Raw genomic sequence first — 24,875 nt, 5'->3', positions numbered from 1 at the left:
GCGTCAAATATAGCCTGAACTTGAGAGATAGACGTTGTGTATTGTAGAACAAAGGCTATCCCAGGCTCTGATTATCAGAGGATGCCCTTTTTCCTTGAGATTTCTGTCCACAAAGACCAAAGAAATCATTTGGAGTGCATTGCCTAGCAACGGGATGTAGTGATGACTCTTCATCATGCTTCTTGATGTAGTCTCTGAAACTGTGACCAAAGATTTTTGACCAAATAGTGTTTCATTTTTGAAGACTGATACCGGTAGGTAGGTTTCTTGTTCTCTGTCATACTCCCAAAATAACTGAAAAAAATTACAAAAGTTTGGTTCCAAATACAGATACATGTAAAAGACAGAATATAAGGAGTGTATGAAAGAGCAAACTTTTGACTGTTCAAGTTTTAAAAAAATGCTTGTATTGTTCGTCAAATAAATTAACCACAACAGTGAAAAAGCTGCCCTCTCTTCCATGTTTATTTTCTGTGTCATTTTTGGAAGCAATTGTATTTTTGCAATCTTTTGCTTTGGAGTCATTTTGGTTGTACTAAGGGTCTACTTTTCTGCTTACCTGTACATAGATTACCATAGATGTGAGCTTTACAGACGTGAATCTCCAAAAGTTAAGGATAGAGGTTAAGTTTGATAAATGAATCTTCTAGGGGAAGATTGTTTGCTTTTGAAACTTTAAACTTATATTTTATTGCTTAATCATTGGTTGTTAGATATTGTGTCTTTGTTAAAAATATTAATAATAAATGATATGTACACATTTAGATCTCTCAAGAGGTTGCATTTATTTTCATTGATATGCTAGTGTGATTTTTTTACAGTGGACAATTTAAAAACTTGTAGATTTTTTTATGATTTGATCAGTGTTCAATGATATCAATAAATTCAAAAGTTGTAACTGTGGCAAAGGAATCTTGAAAGGTTGACAGAAAAAATAGTCATATGACCTGGCATAGTTTATGCCTTCCTGTCAGTTTGGAATCGTACGCCATTCCAAGCTTGATAAGTTGTAGTGGATAAAAAGTCAAGGAGAAATAAACGTCTGGCTAATTTATCAGGCCACATTGTTATGGAAAATTGGGTCTTTCTTGTAGCGAGGAGACTGGAACATTGGTCGTTTGTCATCACTGTTGATCCAGTTGGTGAAAAATTATCCACGCTGCCAAGTTGACATATTTTCAATTTGGTCTGTGTATGCTTTGGGTTGCGGCCTGTACAGGAAATGATACGATGTGCATTTGTCAACAGAATGGATTAATCAGTCACGCATGATCCCCAGTCAATTTTTTTTTCCTCTCCGTAGAATCAGAAGTTCCTAGCAGCATACCAGAATGGCAGGTTATGTTAACGAGTTTGCAACATAGTGTCAGCATGTTAGTAAACCATCAGCAGCGTAACATGCTTTTATTGTGCATGAATGGTCACGTCTGTCAGCACCACACTGTTGATTCATGTCTTGATGGTTACCTGCTCATGCTGAAGATGCAGTGAACTTGTAAAAAGTTGTCTGTTTTCCTGAAAGTAATTGATTTTCTTATTCACTGGATTGTTTGATTGGCTTTGTAACTTATCTACATTTTCTTCATCTTTTTTTTTTAATTTTGTTTTTAAATTGACATTCCTATTTACAGTAGTTTTGTGGATTTACATGTCCACACATGGAAAGTGAAAGAAGTGGATCCCCTATCAAACTCAAAGACAGGTATAGTGGTCTACCCATAAAAGACACCTAATCCAAAGATTCAAAGAAGAGAAAAAGTACCTGTGACATGTTAATGCTAACAACCAATTCTGTCTTACCTGAAACACTCATTGATAGCCTGTCTTACACTTGAAACACCCGTCAACAATTGTTTCCAGGCATATGCCTGGAATCACTGTCAGCATTCCTTGTAGCCTTTTAATTTTTTTACTTTCATAGCAAAACGTTTTGCCATTAAAAACCTTACAAAATTCAGTAAGTGATTCATTCAGTTGGTTCCAGACACTTGGTCTTGTAATTAGGCACCGCTTCTAGACATGAATGCTCAGGTACTTTTCATTCAGTTGGTTCCAGGCACTTGGTCTTGTACTTAGGCACCGCTTCTAGACATGAATGCTCAGGTACTTTTCATTCAGTTGGTTCCAGGCACTTGGTCTTGTACTTAGGCACTGCTTCTAGACATGAATGCTCAGGTACTTTTCATTCAGTTGGTTCCAGGCACTTGGTCTTGTACTTAGGCACCGGTTCTAGACATGAATGCTCAGGTACTTTTCATTCAGTTGGTTCCAGGCACTTGGTCTTGTAATTAGGCACCGCTTCTAGACATGAATGCTCAGGTACTTTTCATTCAGTTGGTTGCGGGCACTTGGTCTTGTAATTAGGCACCGCTTCTAGACATGAATGCTCAGGTACTTTTCATTCAGTTGGTTCCGGGCACTTGGTCTTGTACTTAGGCACCGCTTCTAGACATGAATGCTCAGGTACTTTTCATTCAGTTGGTTCCAGACACTTGGTCTTGTACTTAGACACCGCTTCTAGACATGAATGCTCAGGTACTTTTCATTCAGTTGGTTCCAGGCACTTGGTCTTGTAATTAGGCACCGCTTCTAGACATGAATGCTCAGGTACTTTTCATTCAGTTGGTTCTGGGCACTTGGTCTTGTAATAAGGCACCGCTTCTAGACATGAATGCTCAGGTACTTTTCATTCAGTTGGTTCCGGGCACTTGGTCTTGTAATTAGGCACCGCTTCTAGACATGAATGCTCAGGTACTTTTCATTCAGTTGGTTCCAGGCACTTGGTCTTGTAATTAGGCACCGCTTCTAGACATGAATGCTCAGGTACTTTTCATTCAGTTGGTTACAGGCACTTGGTCTTGTACTTAGGCACCGCTTCTAGACATGAATGCTCAGGTACTTTTCATTCAGTTGGTTCTAGGCACTTGGTCTTGTACTTAGGCACCGGTTCTAGACATGAATGCTCAGGTACTTTTCATTCAGTTGGTTCCAGACACTTGGTCTTGTAATTAGGCACCGCTTCTAGACATGAATGCTCAGGTACTTTTCATTCAGTTGGTTCCGGGCACTTGGTCTTGTACTTAGGCACCGGTTCTAGACATGAATGCTCAGGTACTTTTCATTCAGTTGGTTCCGGGCACTTGGTCTTGTACTTAGGCACCGCTTCTAGACATGAATGCTCAGGTACTTTTCATTCAGTTGGTTCCAGACACTTGGTCTTGTACTTAGGCACCGGTTCTAGACATGAATGCTCAGGTACTTTTCATTCAGTTGGTTCCAGACACTTGGTCCTGTACTTGGACACCGCTTCTAGACATGAATGCTCAGGTACTTTTCATTCAGTTGGTTCCGGGCACTTGGTCTTGTAATTAGGCACCGCTTCTAGACATGAATGCTCAGGTACTTTTCATTCAGTTGGTTACGGGCACTTGGTCTTGTACTTAGGCACCGCTTCTAGACATGAATGCTCAGGTACTTTTCATTCAGTTGGTTCTAGGCACTTGGTCTTGTAATTAGGCACCGCTTCTAGACATGAATGCTCAGGTACTTTTCATTCAGTTGGTTCCAGGCACTTGGTCTGTGTACTTAGACACCGCTTCTAGACATGAATGCTCAGTTATTTTCATTCAGTTGGTTGCGGGCACTTGGTCTTGTAATTAGGCACCGCTTCTAGACATGAATGCTCAGGTACTTGGTAACCCTATCCCAATACGCAGCCCTTTTCTAGTTTCTGGCCACTTCGCGGGCTAATCATTTTCATTTTGTGATTTGTTTATGATGTGTCATTTTCCAGACAAAATATCTCAAAATCTCAGATTTTGTCTGTACAGACCGTGTTGGTTAACACCAATCTCCAGTTAATATCCATTTTTAATCCAGTTTCAATTTCATCATACATGTACATGTATGTTTGATAAGTTGAAGATTTACCTGCACTGACTTTTGCATTTGTAGGAATTTGCTCCTACCTTGATTCACAAATTTAACATTTTGCACCATTAAAACTATAATTAATTGGACAGCCTGTCAGTGATCTGAGCAATAGTTTCCCAGCAACTTGCTAACGGTAATGGTGATATTACCAGATGTGTTGTTCACAGGTTACGGCATTTGTTAGTTTAAAGCTCACAGTTTTGTCTCATTGCATAAATGTGTGCCTACTTTTTATTTATTTGTCTTATATTTCTGCATCCATCTAGTCATTGTTTTAGGATCTTTTTCTTGTGTGTGGGTGTGTTTGTGTGTGCAGGTGGTACATGTAGGTCGGCAATTCGTGTATTGTTTGTCAACGAGATAGGATTCGCTGTTGATTAACCCTAACCCCCTAGGGTGTATGTAAAATTGTATTGAAATTGCAGGATTGGGGACTCTTAGGGTGAAGCAAGGTGAATGTAATAATACATTAACCCTAACCCCCTAGGGTATATGCAAAATCGTATTGAAATTGCAGGATTTGGGACTGTTAGGGTGAAGCAAGGTGAATGTAGTATTACATTAATACGATTTCATGTTGTGATGTAGTGTCTTCTGTGTATTTCAAAACATAATTTACCCAGATACCACACAATCATTATTCAAATTCAGTGCTTGTAGAAAGAGGTTACAAAATTGAGAAATTGATTGAAAAGAGAAATTTATGAAATCCTACCCAAAGAGCACCCCAGACATGTCTGTACCATTATTGACATTCTTGTCACAATCAGGATATACATGTAGGTGCTTCTTAATACAGTGTGAACATTCACACGTGAACACTTTGTGTGGTAAGGCTGGTCAAAGTGGGAATGAATGAGTTCCAGGGTAATGAGGTGTTCTCAGTAGACTGTCATTTTGAAATCTGACCTTTTAAAACATTTCCATGCAACTGAAGTGAAATTGCTTAACGGAGGGGACTGCAAGTTATGTAAACCCTGAGCGAAACCATGTAGCTCTGTGGAAAGTGCTGTCACCCAAGGTAACACCGTTCTAGACACCCCTACCAAGTCTGACATGTGCTATAGTTTCTCGGCTGTCTTCTTGCCTTGTCTGTTGTCCCAAATCTGTATTGAAACCAGGGAAACAAGCCGCCTAGAAATTGCAATAGATGCAAATGCAACAGACTTCACTCATTACATTATTCATTGATCCTAAAAGCTTGGTCTATTTATATTGTAATTCCGTTAGTGATTTCTAGAGTCAACATGTTTTCAAGACCGGCTCCAGAGACAAAGTTCGTTGCATTTTAAATTCACTTACCCAGCTGTTCCCACTGGAATTCCTGAGTGTCTAGGGAGCCTAAATCTTGAATTCATTGCATGCTATCTTTGCATCAAACTTTGCTTTCACTCTCTTGACACATTCAGTGTTGATAGAGTTGGACCGCGGTCGGTTTATTGTAGCTGCTTTCTTCATAATGTCGGTTTCATACTACTCGAGTCAAACTTTGCAACCAGGGATTTGGCCACCAAGTTTTTGCCTGGATTTTTTTTGTTTTTATGTGTTGGTTTTGTAGGCTTCTGTCATGGAGGGTTTTTTAACAAGTGAGAGGAGAATCGTAATAAAGAATGTAATTGGATCCAATCATAGGAATTCAAATGTGCTCTGAAAGCATGTAATTTGTCTAGTTTGTACACATTCTGAAAGTGAACCCTTTCAGGCCTTAAAGCATTATTGGACTGATGATTGATTTGCATTTTAATTCTAAGATTTTTCTTCTGAAATGTACTTATCCTTATGTACTTATGTAAAGTGATGTGATTTGAACAATGTTCACTCTTGGATTACTGAAAAATTTACAATTTTATTATGTTTAAATATATTTACCCATTTTAAATAGAAATGACTTAATGCATAATATCTTGTAGGTTGGGTAAAAATTGGGATTTAATTTGACCGTTGTCACAAGGTTATTTCCACCAGGCCAAATATGTCTCTTTGTTCAACTTCGATGGGAGAGATTGTGTGCCCTCAGCCTCCTTAACTTGATCAAATCCTGTCACCTGATACAGCATTAAGGTTGACCCATGCCTTGTCTCATTCTTGAATCTGTGTCTTAGCCGTGCCTCCAGTCTGTCCAAGGGTCGGTATGGCTGAACAGCCCAGCTAGACTGGAGAAATCTGGAATGCCAGACCAGAGGCCGGAAATTTTTCCGTCACTATTATTGTATTGAGATGTGTGATGAGAGGCCAGTGTTGCAGGATTATGTTTCAGTCATAGGTTCATCAGTGACCAGGCATGAGTGGAAGCTTAATCCAATTTGTATGCTGCAAAAAACTGAGAGAGGATTCCTTTGGTCGTGTGTTTTGAGTTGCTTCCATAGGGCATGTAGATGGTTCAGGTTAGTGGTGAAGGGGTATCCGAACAAAACAAGCAGGCTCTTGGAGAAACTTTCTAAAAATTTGCCCTGAGGTTATCTAGGCGTGGATAAATTGCAGCAGGAAGTTAGGGAAGTATTATTGGTTTATGCAGATAGTGTTCGTGTAATTTGACTACTTAAAGTTCTTAAACAGTTTTTTGTGCACGACCTTTATGGCATATTGTAAAGTTGTCTTTGACTAAAACAAGCCATGTGATCACTGGCTAGGTACTTTTGATGATTTTATTGGTCAACTAGTCAGTCGTGCAAAGGGGAATTTGCTGTCTTGATCCAAGTCCATAGCATCGGTTAACCAGCAGTAAACATTGTGCCATTGAAGTACCTACCCGGTATCAAAAATGTTGACAGTGGGTGTGTAAATTTCCACTTGCCATGTTACTGTACTGGTAAGCAGACAAAGGTGCTGACAGAAACGAAAAATAGCTAAAGTTCTGAACAGGTTCACGTACAGTATATCAAGAAATTGTTGCCTATTGTGTCTTCTTTGTAAGGCATGTCTGTTCAGTATTCTGTCAGATTTGGAAGTGTCTGATGTCAATGTGTCTTTTGTGAATAATCCTTTGAGTCTTCATCAGAACAGTGTAGTATTAGGTTCTGATATTTGCTGCACTCAAGCAAAATTGCCATTTAGTTAAGGTGTAAGTTGCCATTTTAATTTTTTTAAAGCAGTTGTCACATCCTTACTCAGGTAAACAGAGATACTGAATTCAATCAATTTTAAGGCCGGGAAAAGCATTTTTACGAGTCAAAAGTTATTGATTACTGAACATCATATCATCAACTTCCAGTCCTTCAGCAGAGTTCTTTGCCAACACAAGTGTCTCCACACGCCCAGTCTATTTACACCATCATCATGCGAAATTTCAAATCATTTTTCCAAATAAATTGACCCCAACACTCCACTCTCTCTGGCAGTCAGACCACCTTAATATTGTACACCCTGCCAAGGAGAAACATTGAACACCAGGGGTAATAATCCAACTGTTATTGCCAGGCTCGGGGATGGTCCGTACCCAGACTATCCACAATCCCTACTGTGTCCCATTCCTAGCTGCTTTGGATAATGATCTCTCACCCTTAGTCAATCCCATTGCCTCTACCATATTGAACTGATGATATTAATTGATACATCAGCTAGGCAGAACGTGCCAAATGACCCAAAAAGTTTGTGTTTAAGCACATGACACCAAAGCACAAGCTGTGTAATATACTACTCAAAAAAGTTGAGGACCACTTTCTATTCTGTCATTTGACTTTTCCCAGAAATTGTCCATCTTGAGAAAATGTCCATTTGAATTTTTGAGACATTTTTAAAATTTTTATTGCAATGAGAACGCCATCTAGACAAACAAGAAATATAAGGACTAGACTCCACTCAATGCTTGAGAAAAAAAAATACAAGTTAAGGAAAAAGGGGTCCTTAATTTTTTTGACTAGTGTATTACAATTTTATAGAAACCTTGTATTTACACTTGTTAACCATTGTGTTGGAATGGACAGGACTGATTCAATACCTTTGGATTTACTGAAATCACATACTTGCAGCCTCCTTGTAGCTTCCTACTGATGGTTGATACATGTACTTCAAATCTGACCAATGAGCCTTCAGGACATATTGCACATGCCATAGGTTTTTTTTCACATACATTCTTAATCTACCAGACTCATTGTTTATTTCTCATTTGACATCTCAGTAAATGCAGGATCATTGTGGGCGAAATTAACCAACCTTGCTATTTGATTTCCATTATTGAAGGCCACAAACTGAAATGTCAAAACTCTGGTGACAGCCATCTGATTGCGTTGGGATTGATTCCAATTGAATTTATTCAAACGCAAATCAGTTGACATACAAAACTCGAGCAGCTTATGCCATCCCAAAGCTAGTTGAGATGGTTAGGCTTTAAGCCAGAAACAATGTGCGTTGTTGAAAAAGAACATTGAAACAAGCTGCAGTTGGTTTTATAGATCACAGGTGGCGACAATTAAAAGCAGGAACTCATAAAAATGTCCCATTGTAATTTAATTTGGGGAAATTTCATTAATAAGATGCCTGTTCAATTGAAGCCTTTAGATTCAAAGCTAGGTCAGCAAAGCTTTTGAACTAGATGCACATTTCATGAGCCATTGTATCTGGGCCATGGGTTTTATTAATTCTAGAACAGATAACAAAGTCCTGTAGAGTTGGAAAATTGTTGGTTGAAGATGAGATCGTCCCAAATGACTGAACGGTTTGGCCATGTTTCATTTGCAGGCGATGATGGCTTGGGCCTTAGCATTATCGGCATGGGGGTGGGTGCAGACGCAGGACTGGAGAAACTTGGTATCTTCGTCAAGACCATCACTCAAAATGGTGCAGCTCATCGAGATGGGAGGTAAGAATGCAGACAGTGATGAGAAAAGAAAGATAGCTTTTTGTTTTGGTAGAATTGAGTGATTTGACAAGAACACAGGCCCTTGCTGAGGTGCAAGTAAGCTCCCCCACTGCATAAATGAGTGACAAGTAACTTAAAGATTACCCGAGCATCATTAATCTAGTGTGCACGTACTTTTTGCGTTGATCTACCGGTAGATGAAAACTGGTCATGCATGAGCTATACCGGTAGCAGTGTGTGTGAATGTTGCCCTTAGCACACTGGTTGTCTCGAGTATCCCATACAGTTAAATGATGGCATGTCTACCATTTCAACAAATCAAATTGTATTTATGAATTATGCAGTCTGATTTAATTTTATTACACCTGCCCTTTCAGCTAAAAAATAGGAAAAATGGCACAGATGTGTCTTAAAGCTGAAGTAAACCGTTGCATTCTGTTGGACGAAGCTGTTGAATCTTACCAATAGTTTCCCGGTAACTGCTTTATGCTAAGCATGAAAATTCTACTTACCAGAAATCCATGTAGTGATTTCTTCCCTTTTAGGTGGTGGTAAAGCGTGAAGCTTTTTGATTCAGGCGAGTGGCATCATCTAACACTCAGGGAGTAAGATGTGATTGATTTGAGATCGAGCCCCTGTAAAATCTATTTATCTTTTCACTTTGATATGCATTACTGCCACATTAGTGCTGTCTGTCCACTTTGTTCACCCTCCCCCCTCCTTCCACCCCTGTCCAAATTATACACCTTTGCAGACATCAAAGGAATTTTACCCTACTCAGGTATTCATGGGAATCTCAATCTGTCAGAATCCTGCCGATCCTTTTCTTCATGGTCTGTGATGCCCCAAGGTACCGGCAAGCCTGCCGTGTGAAGTAACTCCCCTATTGGCTCGTCGTAGTTCAGCGTGTCATGTGGTCCGCTCACTCAGCTATACCCTTAATTTGTCTGGAGTGCCGAGCCTGTCCGCCTCTCTTTCTCACTTTCCCCCCCTCGCCGGCGTGCTTCTTCTTATTCAAGTGTGATAGCTCATCTGCCAGGCAGCGAACTCAGTCAGTGCAGTCTGGAGTCGTGTACTTCTGAATGTAGATGGCTGACCCAGATACCTGTCAGTTTGATAAGGGTACTGGGATGGCACTTGGCTCCAAGAGATTTGTTGAAAAGCTCGTATAGCCAATATGTTTATACGTGCACTTTAACTTGGAAAGCAATACAATATTCAATCAGTAAGACTTTGGGATGTGTTGATGAAGAGGCTTATACCACAGAGAAAGACCCAAATACCCCTCTGAAAAAAAAACTGGAAGAGTGATGTGATGCATAGAAACCAATTTGACTAAAACATAGTTTGTGTGCTAGTTTTGAAGGGTGATTTTGACCAGAATAGTCAAGCCATCCTGACAGCGACGTACGTACTAGCCTTTTCTCTTCACCTGAGCAATAAACGGACCAGGCGTTTGACTCACCTATTTAGAATAATCAATTAGCACTGGGTGTTAAGAAGGAATCAACTTCTGAGTGTAGATAGAAAGCTCCCACTTTACTAGTGAGTGGTTTCCACCCGGATATTGGTCAGAGTGTGAAGTGTAACCGTCCAGTCAGATGATATATGTGTACCCCGATAGAATTCTTATGTTCCACTGAGTGCCTTAACCTCCCTGTGATAGGACGATATTGCGAGGTATCGTTGTCTTGCGGTTTTCCTCTCTAGGCCTCCCTCTTGTAGGGCGTACAGACACTTCGGCTCCCAGATCAAGATTTTGTGAAGTCCCATCAGCACTGCTGTTGATTATCCTTTGCTCCCTAGTCTGTTTCACTGGTTGACCGCAAATGCTGAGAGGAGAGGCGCAAGCTGCAGTTAATTTTGAATTTTAGATGGCAGGGTCAACCAATTGAAGTCTGGAAGTACAGTTAGTGGCTTGTGGCTACAGCCACACAAAAGATCTCCGAATGGAATTAAGAAATTGCAGCCTACCCTCCTGTCTCTGGGGAAATTTGTCTTTTTTGTAAACTGGTTCAATAATGTCCAACCAGAATTGCCATGTTGGAATGGGATTCCAAATTGGTTCCTTCCTCTAATTTGCTCTTGAAGAAGGTAGGTAAATTTGAAAAGAACTCAAAAGTGCACTTCTTAAAAAAAATGTACATAGAAGTGAGCTTGCTCAGAATTCCTTATACATTCATTCTGAATTTCCATTGGTATTCTCATGGTACTGGAACCTGGTCATGTGACGGACCCTTCATGAAATAAACCCCGCAATCTGCCCATAATGCAAACACACCATTACAAAAATTAAACATACCACATTAACAAGCATGTATTTTTTCCCTTAAATGAGAGGAAAAAGTCTGGAAAGTCATCTAAGCCTCATCTAATCAAATAGGGTAGTAAAATAAGATAGATCCGCTGTCACTTTTCATTACGGTTATCAGGTGCGTCATGATAACGGTATTACTGAACAAACTGCCCAGGAACATTCAGCTTGTCCGCCAGCAAGCAGTATTCTGCACTCCAGAGCACGAAGTGCAGAGAGAGGCTAGGGACGACCCAGATGAAGAGCTAAATTGGATTTTAAAGTACTCGCCTCTAGTTACCGGGGAGAAAATCTTGGGAAGAAAGCGAGAGCAAGAAGACAGGGCTCTGAAAAGGTCACAGTGTTGCGAAGATGAACTCTGACCTTTTCAAAGAATATTACTGCTTGGGAAGACAAGCTGTACACGTAAAGTATAAGTAAATTATCAGAAAAGGGAGAAGGAAATGACACCGTCTAGTCAATCCATGGACAACATCTAAGGCTCTGTGGATAGTGTCAGAGACAAAGGCTTCAAGTACTAATGGGTCAAAAGTTTCTAGATTCGAAGTAGGTTTTTCATAGTTCATTGTCAGACTTCTGCATCAAAATTTTGGATGATAGCCACAACGTGGAGATGCGCAGATATGCTGACATCTACACGGTGGTTCAAAAATGTTGAATATGTAAATTCTGTGTCTTCTTACAAATAAAATAAAAGAATCCACTTTTAACTTAAAGTTTGTTTAGTCCCAATTTGTTCCTTCTCTTTTGGCTGCAGGATCAGCGTGAATGATCAAATCATTGAGGTGGATGGGAAAAGCCTTGTAGGTGTCAGTCAGAGCTATGCTGCCAGCGTCTTGAAGAACACCAGTGGACTAGTCAAGTGGGTAGCCACCATATATCTGTCTGTCTGTCTGTCTGTCTGTCTGTCTGTCTGTCTGTCTGTCTGTCTGTCTGTCTGTCTGTCTGTCTGTCTGTCTGTCTGTCTGTCTGTCAGGCCGTCTGTCTGTATACCAGTCTTCTTTGTCCAAAGACCCTCATGAGGATGCACATCCCTGAAATTATGTTCATGGTACGGGGCCCAGGGTGCATGACTTTGATACACCGGTCCAAGACCTCAGACTACGTGTAGGCCCCAGGCATAAGCCTCACAGCCATGATTCTGTGTGCTTAGCCATATACTACATGTAAATTTAGGTCCAGGAACCCATTTTCAAAGCCTGAGGCCCAAACTCTCAGACAGGCCAGAGTTTTCAGGCCACATGTCTGTGACTACATGTACACGTTGAAGGCCGAAGATCACGAACCTGGTGCCATAGGTCCCAGGCCAGTCAGGCCATTGACCACAAAGAGGCTACAGGCCTGAAAACTGAAGCAGCACAAGATCCCAGGTACCTAAAACTGATGTACTGGTACCTTGTAGACAGTGAACACTTGGAGTGGATTTAGTTTAGGTTGCTATTACAGCTAGTCAAATGAATGAATACAGGTAAGAGCCACCAAGATTTCATTGTCACCTTTGTGCTGTGATGGCTGTCCATTCCCTCATTAGTTTGATCGGCCAGGTTTATGTGTTTCTCAGCCCTACATCATGCAAGTGGCCATGTGGCTCCTCAAGGCAAGAAAGCATGAGATGTGCTGTCTCTTGACTTAAAAATCCACAGAGACAGGGCATGCTGACAACTAATTGTCCTCTCCAGCAAACTCTCCAAATAAACAAACGAGTAAAACGTTGCACGATGACGTGTCTATTTTTTCATGAGCACAAGAACAAGCATTTTGGTGCACATATATTGTTTCTCTCAGACTCAAGTATGAGTTCAATTTTATTCATAAAAATATGCATCTACATGTATATGTACACAGTTAACTAAGTTGGAAATATGTATCAATATGAGCACAAGTATGACAATGGTGCATTGACACGTCATCTTTTTCCCTGTGATGAGATTACCCGTGCAATAATTTCATACATCAAAAGAGTACTTTAAGAGTGCATGCTATCAGCTTGTAGATATCATTTGCAAACTTGTACCCCATGATCAAGTCCAATGTTTCATCAACAGTGGTCTTTCACAAACTCACTAGGGATGGTTTTCCTAGCGATGTTACTAAATTCATCACTGTATGCTCAGAAAGTAATAAGTGTGCAATAGGTGACAGGGATTGGGTAGATCCAAGTTATTTACAACTTTGTTTGCAGGGTTGGCATTCATTAAACACACACACATGCTTACCACTACCATTGATGTGATTTCAGGTGGCATTCAACTGTGGTATTGTCGGGCGGCGGCATGAACCTTTTTTTTTTATTTAGATTTATCATTTGCTCTCAGCGGCCTTGTTTTAATTGGCAATCTATCAGAACATTGCAGTAGTTGTTGACGGTCACGCTCTGTGTAGGTTGGATGTTCAGCATTCATGAATTGGCCTCCGGTGGCCATAGTCATCAGTTGTTTCATTGCAGCATTGCTTACCTGGCCCGAGCGTTTAATGCCATCCATAAATCATGCACAGCAATAAAGTCCTAGTCAGATTGATTTTTTATTCAGTGCTGCAACTTAAAGGTGGCTGAAGAAATTTCAGCATAGTCGTGAAATCTTACCAAAAGTTAGAGCCTTGCGATTTCTGTTTACTGTTGCTGCTTGAATTCATTTATGATCATCACAGTGCAGTGTTATTAATCTTTGGCAAATGCTCTTGTTTGTTAATTGACATGCCCCCAGAAAGTTAAATGAATCCATTTTTGTTACCCATCACCGAATCGTAATGATTCTTCCAGATTTGAAATTCTTAGAACTGTTGTAAATCACTGCCTTCCCTGACCATTATTATCATCTGGAAATTCTATTCTCTTGTATAGGACTTTTGTCTGATCAGTGGATTGAGGTCATCCACTATCTGGGTTTTAATCATCTCATTTCTGTAGGGAAGTTAGCTCAAAGTTCCATCTCTGGCCATTGTGGGGTGTCTTCATTTTTGTAAGTCGTCTTTGCCTGGAGCATGTTCAACAGGTCATGGACGGCTCTGGATGTCAAAGCTTTTGTGCCAGTCTGACAATCTGAGACTTGCCTTACAACATGTAGATTTGCCCAGTACTTTGACTTGGCCATCCAATACATCAAGAATTGTTCCTTCGTTTCCTTACCTGTCTCCCTGGAGAAAGATCCAGGGAGGGTAATTTCTTTGCACTAGGTTTGCATTACCCTCCAGTGAACTACTCCCAATCTCATTCCTCTGCCCCCTCCCCTTGGAAAAGAGGAGATCCTGAAAAGGGATGATATATTTTCTCAACTGATTACCATTCTTTGGTTCATCCCCCCCCCGCAAGGCAAGGCAGGCACCGCCTTCATAGTGAAAGCAACTGATTGGGTATAGTAAGAGCCAGGTCCCTCTCGTCCATTTTCTTGTCTGACTGTATCGAGCTGCAAGGTTACTCGAGGGTAGGCTTCCTCCTGAAGACGAGAGTTATCAATTTACAAGTGTTCACCTGATGATAATCATCCCGTGACCGTGGTCTGTGTTCTTTTTGTTCAGAATGTACAGAGCGTAGCTTTTTTTAATGAGCTTAGGGATGACTTTCTGACACCGACAGTGCATATTGTGACGATTTTTCATGTAGGAATTTCCATCCGCTTGGAAAAAGGTGCAGTTGCAGTTTCATTTTCTTTTTTTTAGTTGGCATGAAGACTTCATATTATGTGCTGCCATTCAGGGTCCCCCCCTAAAAGATCTTACAGAAACAAAAATTTATGCCCCCCCCCGAAAAAAGGCCCTCTTTTTGGGGGGGCTCCTAAACTCTGCCACTTTCCTGGACTCAAAACAGTAAAAGATTGCATTGCAGTAAAAGATTGCATTGCAGAAAACTTGAATCACAGGTTTTAAGTTAAACACTGTGATTTCATTTAAAAAGCCAAGTTGATAAGCACAGCAGCAGGAAAAACTGTCTGTCTCAGGTGTTTTGAAAGAGAGAGTACATGATTGAAATTTTGTCATGACTCACAGTGGCATAATGCACAAGCTGGCTTTGCACTGACCATCCACCTACTTAGAGATGCACAGATAACAACCAACTCAACTGAGATTTAACAGCATAGCACCAGGCCAGTGGTTAAATCAAATGGATGACAGGAATAGTTGTGTTTCTTGTGGGCCATCACCTCAGGGTGTAAGAAGATCCAGAAATGTTAGGGATACCTCAGGCATGGGACCTATGATAATAGTGACACTCACCCACTCTTTGCATAATCATTACTTTGTGTCATGTCTTCAGAGGAATCGGATGTTACATGTTTAGTGCTTGCTAGGATGGTATCTGGACACTGCAAAGCACATGTCTGGATGAGGTCAGCCTGAGCCCAGCCAGAGGCAATATTAGCTGAAGACCATCTGCCACTGCTTCATTCAGAACTGTCAGTGACCATCATCACTTGACCAGCTCTGTTGTCAGCGATTGGTCGAGAATTGCCACCACTTGTGCTACAAGCTGAAGAGATCATAACCTGCTTCCTGAAACTTTAGAGGGCATTGCCCTGCTGCTTCATGCATGCAGTCATTGCAGGTTGAGCGGTATAAAACGTGTGCAATAAATATTTCTAATAAATTACATTCTTCTCTCAGCTCTCTACGCTTTCACGACCAGGCACTGTAAATCAGTTTTCTCATCCCACTGGTAATCTGTAGGGACTAAACTATCACCTTCCTTTTTGTCCATTTGTGATCTATGTCTAAGGGTGATTCCAATATCAAATCCTTTTCCAATCATGACAACAGTTTTTTTCCTTCTTCTTGTGGCACTGTTCAGGCTAAGGTGCAGTCCAGTTGCTGTGAGGTGAAAGGATCAGGTGTCCTCTACATGGAGACTCCTTGCTGTGTTTTTCATAATTGTTTGCAGTATAAGTTTCTTATTTCTGCTTATGATTTGAGCATAGCTCTAGGAGATTTGAGATGATGAACAGTGCATGTCTTCAAGCTTTAGCAGCAAACTCATCATTCATCCTACTGAGATTTGTGACCCAAACTTGCATTTGCATCACGATGCAAGGAGATGTGGATTCCTTAGCCTCACTTTAACCCCCAGAGCTGGAGAAAGTTTAGAAATTACTAGCTACTCATTATTTGAAAAACTGATGACAAATGAGCAGATATAACTGAGATATGGCCCGAAATTCAAAGCTTTTAAGTAGTTCATTTTCATTGTTTTGTCTATTTTGTTTCCATGACTACTCATCAGCAATCAGTATGTTAGTTTTTCAGGACTCCAAAGGAACAATGAACTTAAAACGTGAACAGGTCTCCAATAGGAAGTGTAACCTTGCCCCAGCTGGAAGGGAGAGTCTTCTCCTTCAGATGGGTCAAAATTAGCATTTTTATCACCATCTTTGACAAATTGAAACAGGTTAAAATTGTCACTGTGTAGGTGTGAATCTCAATCAAGCGCACACCACCAAGACACTGTGAACCATCATTTTTCAGAACCATTCTTTGATTTATTCTTCTCAACATGAACTTCCTTTAAAGCTGTTGATGAAAAAATTCCTGGAATGAATTTGTCCACGCAAATGTGGTATTTAGAAAAAATTGCAAAAAGAAGTGGAAACCGAAACCTTTTTGCTGCATCTCACCTTCCCAAAATGCAACTTTCATCTCACTGTACGTGAAGATTAATGAGTGATAAACTTCTTTGGTGCAGCCTCTTGGAAAAGATAAATTATGAAATTCAAGTGCTAATTTTCCTTCAGGACACTCTTGGCTCAGTCTGTTGCCAAAAGCAATTTATTTTTTCTCCTGGAACGCCAGCAACATTGGTGACGCTAGAAAGATATCAGTCACATTCAGAGAGAAACTCTTCAGGTTGCCACACTCAAAAAGCGGGAAAGACAATCTTAAGTGAAAAAGACCCAACCCATTTCTGTTCAGGAACAAACTCTCTATATCTTGCTGTTTAAAGCTCACTTTTTTTTTCATGGAACCGTTTGTTCCTAACTTGAATTCAACCTGTACCCCAGCTGTCTAGATGTGAACCTTTCACCTTGAGTGCATATTGGTAGCATGACTTCGGTCATTGCCCCACACTGGTCAACATTCTGTAACTAATCACTCCAGATACAATAGAAATTTCCTTACTGGTATTTTTTATACATGTTATGTGTTTTCCTCATCATGTCGTCAACCTAGATCATACTCAGAATGTTTACATTGATTGGAAATTCTTAGCCTCGGTCAACATCTACTGTCAAGCGTTCCTCAGTGGTTTATGTTTATTTGTTTCCTCTGCTTCAACAAAACAGACAGCTGTTTGAATAAACTTGACTTGCATTCACATCTGCTCTTGAAATTCCAAGCGGTTGAAATTCCAGGTAGAAGCTTTATAGTTTGCTATTACACTAAAATTTCCCTGCCAGGTTTCCAAATCCCCATTGTCTGTTGACACCCTGCAAGGGCATGTGTGTATGTGCACTCTAAAGCTAATCTCTGGAATACCTCATTGATGAAAAGCTCTGTCCTGATACTCGGGGAAATCAAAAATCAATTTTCACTTCCTAACCCAACTTGATTGGCTCCGTTCTGCTGTGTGCTGTCTTACTCTTGGCCTTAAGTTCTTCCTCTTGTCCCATCTCTCGGCATGTGCTTATTGCAAGATGTCTTCTCTTCTGGCATTGATTTGTTCCCTGTGCCTCTTCCCATCAACCATGTCACTGTCAAGTCCCGCGTCCATCCAGCCAATTAAAGGTTGCATATCGTCTCCTGGCATCGCTGACAGATAGGGCTGATATTGCCTTCAGATGTTGGGGCAACATTCAGGACAGTTTACTGACCCGCCCCCCATCTTGTTGTTGATTGCATCCTTTTTCCTTGTTTAACCCATCCATCACCCCCCCCCCACTGACCATGTTCAATTGTCTTTCTCTTCACTCTTTTTGTGATTCACCCGTTTCTCAGTAGCCAAATCGTCTCTTGATAGTAGACCAGTTTCTTTCGAAATTTAAAGATGATTCGCCATTCCAACTTTTACGATGGCTGTTATTTCCATTTCAATCCAGATTTTTTGGACTACATCCAATTTCATGTGACAAAAATGTCCAAGCTATTCATGAAAGATTTAATTGCATGTTAATGACCCACAACATATTACATCCCAAAGTGCAGTGGTTTTACGTTGTTGGATCCAAAAGACAGATTCACCCAAAATTAGTCATTTACATTAAAGAAAACAAAAATACTGATAAATATAGATATTCCGATTTTGATTTCCTTTGGTTCATTCTGTTTGGAAAATTCCAAGTATTTTAGATTTCTGACCCCCCAATACTTTGTAACAAGATACAAAGCATCAATAGTGAGAACTGATACTGTGACTACTTTAAATACTGATGTGACATATTTCCCATTTGAATAATTTATCAGTCATTTATTCTATTCTTTATGACTCCTTACTCTGACTCCATTCTCCTAATCACACCTCAGCTCATTTAGTTCTTGTATCATCAACATTACTCACCTTGTATTTCTCATTGTGTATTTGAATCCTTGGGCTTATCACATATTTACCAAACCTCCATGCCTTTCAGTCACAGAGAAGGAAAACATTATTCACTCCTTTTCAGTGGTTCAGGTTGTCTCGTCTGATTCTCGAGGCACGGCTGTCCCTTCTCCTCCTAATCCACCGTTTTTGGTTCTTCATTCTGAGAGAGTGAGCCCCCTTAGGCGTCCAGGTGTATGCGCAACCAAGCTCTGTATGACCTTTTAGCGCTGGCACTGGCGGGCATTTTGATTAGCTTTAAACAAGGAGGCTTGAGGGCATTCCTCCTCCTTTGATGCAGCAGGGTTGCAGAGATTCCCCAGGGAGTATGTGTGATCTGATTGTGTACCCTTTTCTCCTCTTCACTTGTTCACTCAGGCTAAGTTTCTGGAACATCTAGCTTGCAATCTGGGAGCTTCAGAATCGGGTGGGTGTTCTATTGTGGTGGTTGTTAGGATCCAGATGAATTGCCCAAGTGTCCCAGTCTCGTCATACCAAAAGATCTGTAGAAATTCTGGTTAATTCCCCAGAAAGAGAGAAATTAAACATTTCTTGACCTGTTGCAGACTGAAGACAGGGAAAGGTCTGAGCACTGCCAATATTAAAATCAGTTAGGGAACTCTTACCTCTGCGTGCCGATGTACATTTAGACATGCTATGATAATTGCTTCACAGAATTCCATTCAGTTGATGGCTAGAACTGTTCATAGCTCTAGAATTTTACTCTGCAAATCACTGACCCACCTTGTAAAGCTTGGATTATTTGACTGAGTGATTAATCTTTTCCTCAGCATCTGTACAATAATGTAGCATGGATGGGTGGCATAGAAATGCCACTTTAGACAGGTTTAATCTCTGTCATGGTCCATGCCATGATTGCAGCATGTCAGGTTGACACGTATATGTATTTTACTTTCACGGCCGACTTCCCAAAATCAACGGCATCACCGGCACTGTTAGCGCCTTTTGTTTCTGTAGGGTAATAGATTTTCCTAGTTCCTTCGGCCTCACATCCCCTTGGGTCCACAGACTGGAAAGAGGAATCCATTGAACTATCAGGCCTGTAGAACAAGAGCGGGAAATTGGAGTTAGTGTTTTGATTCCAGGAATATTTGAATTGATACCGAGAGATTAAGGGGCTGCGACCTCAAGTAGTTGAAGGGTTAAATTTTGTAATGAAGGAATGCAATTGCAAAATGAACGTGTAGATGAGAACAAGCAATGTATCCATTTGCCTACTGTAGGTACTTCAGTGATTATTATTTCAAAATCCCCTTATTACCTGAAATGTCATTCAGTAACTTCTTTTAGGGTTACCTCAGAATTATTAAAGAAAATAAAAGTTTTCTCCTTAATTCAGGATTGTTCAGAATTTTTTTTCCCTTTCTTGTGGTGTGAGACAAAGTGGAAGTGGTGACCAACGCATTTTATTGTTGTCGTTTTGATGGACAATACATGAATGAGCAGGATGTTGTTTTGGATGACTGAAGGACTGATTTTGGTTTTTTCAATTTATTTGTCAAACGTCTGAATCATAGGATGTTTTGAACCGCAGATTTAAGAAGCAATTGGCAGCATGATGAAATCATTTATGCTCAGTGGTGCTAGATACTTCAAACTACACTAGGTCGTGGCATTTCTGAAGAAATTTTTTTTTCTGATATCAGAACCATGAGTAGAATCAAAGGCCATCAATGTTTATGAAAATGAATTGCAAAAATGATCAACAGTTGAAAGGGGTGGTGCCAACTGCCAAAATACACACCATGTGTAAGCTTTGCTTAAAGTCTCAGTGGGATCATAAACCAAACATATTACGTCTAACTTGGTGGTAAAAACTTCCCAGAGATGGGTTGCCATGTTGTGTCTGGATACTGGGATCCATCATGTCGCAGTCATCCACAACTTTGGCTTGGTATGACACAGGGAACATTCCACAGAGGAAGCCACCTCCCTGGGTCATTTCCTGCAGGTGCAGCTAAGCCTCACATAGTCAGCTGTGTTCTATTCTACCACAGCACTTGCTGGGATGATATCTGTCATTACTGTTTTTAGTTTGTGGTCATCGCTAACCTCTGGTGTAGAGACAAACATTATCGTGATTGGTTGTATTTCCCGTACTGAAACTGAGAATACTAAACATGAACCAATCCAAGGACTATTTCTTTGCATGAAGTTTTGTAATGAAGAAGTGCTGTTGAATTAAAATGCCATTTGTGAAAGTTAAAAAAGTTATGATGTTTTGCTGAAGATAAAAAGGACTTCATAATATTCAGAGGAGAATAATGGTGATTGTGCAGTGGAATTCCAGTAATGTGTTGTTAAAAGCACGAACCATTTCCAGACAGATTAGTTATGTAAACTGAGATTTTAGGGTGTGATTTTGTTTTTCATTTACAAGGAAATAATTTTTTTTAATTGCAAATACAGTCTTTTGATGATTTCAACACTGAGTTTTGCATACATTGGTAATTAGGTTGCAAAATGTGTCAACATTTCTATTTGAGAGATGGGAGTGTCCAGTGCAGCAGAGACACAGGAATTTCCTTTTCCTGTCAAAACAGTTCAGTCCGCCGGTTTCCTTTTGCTCAATGTACTTATGCACGTGTGTTTGTGCATGTTTGTAGTCATTCCTCGAAAGCAAAACCTGGCGTGGGACAACATACATGTGCTGTTCTGCTTGATTTTAAAGTGAAGTTGAACCTCACAGCATGTTTGTTTCATGCGAGGGGTTCCATACATTTGAGATTGCAACAGCGGACTACCAGCTGACCCAAAGGATCTGTGTTTTTGATGAACTCTGTTGTCTTATGATGTAGAAACTTGAAGTTTGTTCCCAACCACTGAGTGCAAGGAATCAGGAGTAGCTTCCATGCAGGTGTCTGCTTGTTACTGTGGAAGCCGATTGCTTCTGTGCGTACAACCCTGGGTGCTCAAATGTGGATGTGCTTGTGTGGATCTTGTGATAAATGGCATTGCTATACTCAAAGTGGAAATTTGGCAGTGTCCGTGTGGATAGTCACTTGGGAAGTTGCATTTCTTGCCACGTTTCATGATCAAAAAAATCTACTGACTTACTTGAAAATTGTTTGTCAAAAGACTTGTGTCACAGGATTCTGGAATGAAGGATGTTGGAAACTTAGAGCAATATATCAATTCAGGTGATAGCAAAGTAACTTCACCTTTTACTTGCTGATTTGCACGTTTCACCAATATGTCACTGTGTTACCCACCCTGCTTGAAAACTATGATAAAAATGACAGGTTTGGTATCATTCGCTCAAGTGCGGGAAATAGCATGAGGAAAGCCAGGGAAACACGGTTAGGAGATTGTCAAAGTGGAAAATTGTTGGTTGTCGGCGTTAGCTAGGTGACTTTCTCGAGAGGATGGAGTTGGTTGTCAGTCCAGTGGGAGTCATCTTAAGGAATCCGGAAGGGAGGAGGGGAAGCCAAACCTATCCCAAAGGAATGCGACCGGATTCCATGGATCTCAGTCGCAGACGGCTACAGCTAAGCACCACCACAGGGAGGTATGTCCAAGAACAGAGGAAGTTGGAGGGAAGTCCTCCCTAGGGGCTCCCTCTGTTGGCTCCAGTCAGAGATCACTAGGCCGAGATTGCTGCTTCGCTTGAGCATAGCCTAGTGAAATCTAAGGGTCTGTTTGTTGTACATGGATTCAGGATCTTGACCAGTGATCCTAATGCTGGTTTGCACATCCATGAGGTAGGTTGTGGTGTCAAGAAACCAATGACAGATCACTGATTGCCATCCAGATCGGTGTGAAACAAACAGGACCTATAGCTTTTTGGAAGGGGCTTGCCAGCGGATAAGCATGATATCTTCCAAGTTGAATAGTGAACTTCACTGGAAATCTCTCTTTACATGCCACTCTAAGTGACAGTGTTAAATGCGTATGTCCAAATTTTAGTGAAATTTCTCTCCACACAGAGCTGAATCTTTCCTCTTTTCTTTCTTTCAACATAAATTAATAGATTCATATACATATTTGTTTACACTTTAAGCCATGAGTATGAAAGATGTGTTTAGCCTGAATCAGTGAAGTGAGTAATAACTCAATTGCTTGAAGGAATGTGGCTTTCATAGGTGACTTTTTCTTTTCTCTCAGGGGTTGTCCTTTAAATACCCAGTTGGCGCTTTGCATGAATAATTTAGGGCATGGTTTGATTTATAAATGCAAATGAATTGAGGGTTGGACAAATAGTGTGATTAAGCCAGCTGTTGCAATTTTTTTGTGTGAGAAACTGACCTGAATGCCCTACTCTCTGGCACATCACAATTGCAAAGCGATCTGTGTGCACCAAAATGGTGCTTTGTTTGAAAACAATCAGTCTAGTAACCTGTACCTGAATGCAGGAAATTGGGTGGGAAGTTAAGCTGTAAGCTTTCAATATGCCTGCCTGTAAGATGTTATGCACTGATGATATCTCTCTGTGTTTACATGTGCACTTTGCTTTGGAGCCAGTGGGTGTCCACGGGCCACTGAACACCTACAGGAAAGCACACTTACAGTGTGGCCCCGTCAGTACAGAAATCTATACATGTACAGTTTTTCCTACCACCAGACCTTCTGCAGAAAGTGACAGTAATGATCAGTGACATCTCGTTCACCTTAGAAATTGCTTGCAGTAATCCAGATCAAACTGACTGCATCATTTGTTATGGCAAAATATTTGCACATAATGACTTGTACATATGTGACATGACACTTCAAAGCACTTAATGTCGTTAGCTCAAGCAGCAGGTGAACATGGGTCAGCGATGCCTGCTCTTCCAATATGCTAGTGCTTGGCACTTTCATCCCGCATCCCAATCATTTTTTGTCAAGGTCTGTTGCCCGTAGCAATTGATGCTGATATTCTCATCATTTTGAGAATGACATGTGTTTGGATAGAGTGCAGTGTCATAATTGCATTTGCCAGCATTGCTCACTCATGATCTAATATTTCCTTAAACGAAAAATCGTCCTCGAAAGATACCACTTGTTTAAAAATGTGCTGAACATCAGCCTATCCTGTCAAGTACTGCACACTCACTTAGATTTTCAGTGAATTCTCCAATATCCACAACAATGAAGGAACCCAACCACGTAAGTTAGCTTTCCCAGTGTACAGCATCTCATGTACATGAAAGTTACCTTTTTGGACACATGTCATCCTGTGTAAGCTAACCTCCAAACTGCACGACATCCCGGATAAAGGTTGCCTGGCTGGAGGATTTTGGAAGGCTCGGGAATTGACAAAAGGGAATATATAACTGAGTAAAATGTGATAACATAGCAACATGTAATGCAGCCTTCACACTTGTGCCTGTATGCAGATAAGTTGTCAGAGAATGACTGTGGTAGATGGTGATTTCCGGAAAGAATTTGTTTCTCGAGGAAAGTTTTGCAGTTAGTCAGAAATCTGGGGCAGTAGTGTTTGTCTCTTTTGTATCCTAATTTTTGGGTACACTAATGTGAATTTCAGAAGAGATTGATTTTAAAAATAAACTTCAGGGGGAAGAAAACAATGTATTGGAGCATCCTGTGTTTTGCCAAGTCACATGATTGAGGATTCTAGGGAATCATTAGGTTCAAGGACAAGACAAGATGAATAACTAGTTGTATCATTCAGCCTGGTTTCCTGCACACCTGGTTCCCTTGAAGTATTGAGGGTTATAGCTAATTGATCAAGAGACTACCTTTTACATTAACAATGGCAGCAGTAAAAATCCATGTACATGTACCTGGAAGATGGGTTGTGTTGTGGCACTTATTGCACAGACTGTCAGAGATGCAACATTGAACGTGTTTCATGTCACAAGGCCATCCGTTTAAATGTCTCTGTCAGTGTTATCACTCATTTCCGACTAGACAGATACATGAAGACGTCAGTCAGCATCTTCATTGGACCTTATTACATCGGAGGTCAATCCCCCCCCTCCACTTCCAAGCCTGTAGCACTGTGCTCAAAGTTATGCAGCATATCAAGACCTCCCATATATGGTGGAACCAAGCCTTGCAGCTCACTTCACTTGCATTCTCTACCAGTTATCATCTCTGCAAAACTTCCTCTGCATCAGTTTTTTTCCTCCTTAGTGGGTTGTTTTGCCTGAGTGAACCCTGTATATTGCCAGGCTGGATATGTGGATGGCATCAATTTATAAGGAATGATGGCTGAAACAGCTGTCTGCCCAGCAAGGTAGGAAGTTATTATGTGATAGATTCCTAGGTATTTTCTTGTTCTCTGTTGATGTTCTCTAGGACAGATTTGTTTCTCCGGGATCCTCTTGTAATTGTTTTCCAGTCTGGGGCCGGTATGTCCTGTGGGC

At 40.7% G+C, this 24,875-nt stretch overlaps 1 protein-coding gene across 13 annotated transcripts in view; it reads left to right on the top strand.

Moving 5' to 3' along the window:
• Positions 1-24,875, top strand: part of LOC110973105 (uncharacterized) — a 200,743-nt gene that overhangs the window by 123,860 nt on the left and 52,008 nt on the right. For 11 of the 13 annotated variants that reach the window (XM_087134012.1, XM_087134016.1, XM_087134013.1 and 8 more), the window contains exons 5-6: positions 8,611-8,731; positions 11,803-11,907. In XM_087134012.1, the coding sequence (XP_086990138.1) occupies positions 8,611-8,731; positions 11,803-11,907 (226 nt within the window). Of the gene's footprint in view, positions 1-8,610; positions 8,732-11,802; positions 11,908-21,179; positions 22,076-24,875 lie in introns of those variants that run through there. The other 2 variants (XM_087134023.1, XM_087134024.1) reach the window with 2 other exon arrangements.

This window comes from Acanthaster planci, linkage group LG03 (assembly GCF_054643075.1).
Source record: "Acanthaster planci isolate LZ-2023a linkage group LG03, COTS_SCS, whole genome shotgun sequence".
NCBI classification, from domain to species: Eukaryota; Metazoa; Echinodermata; class Asteroidea; order Valvatida; family Acanthasteridae; genus Acanthaster; species Acanthaster planci.
The sequence above is the reverse complement of the archived record's forward strand: the minus strand, read 5'-3'. Positions and strand labels throughout refer to the sequence as shown.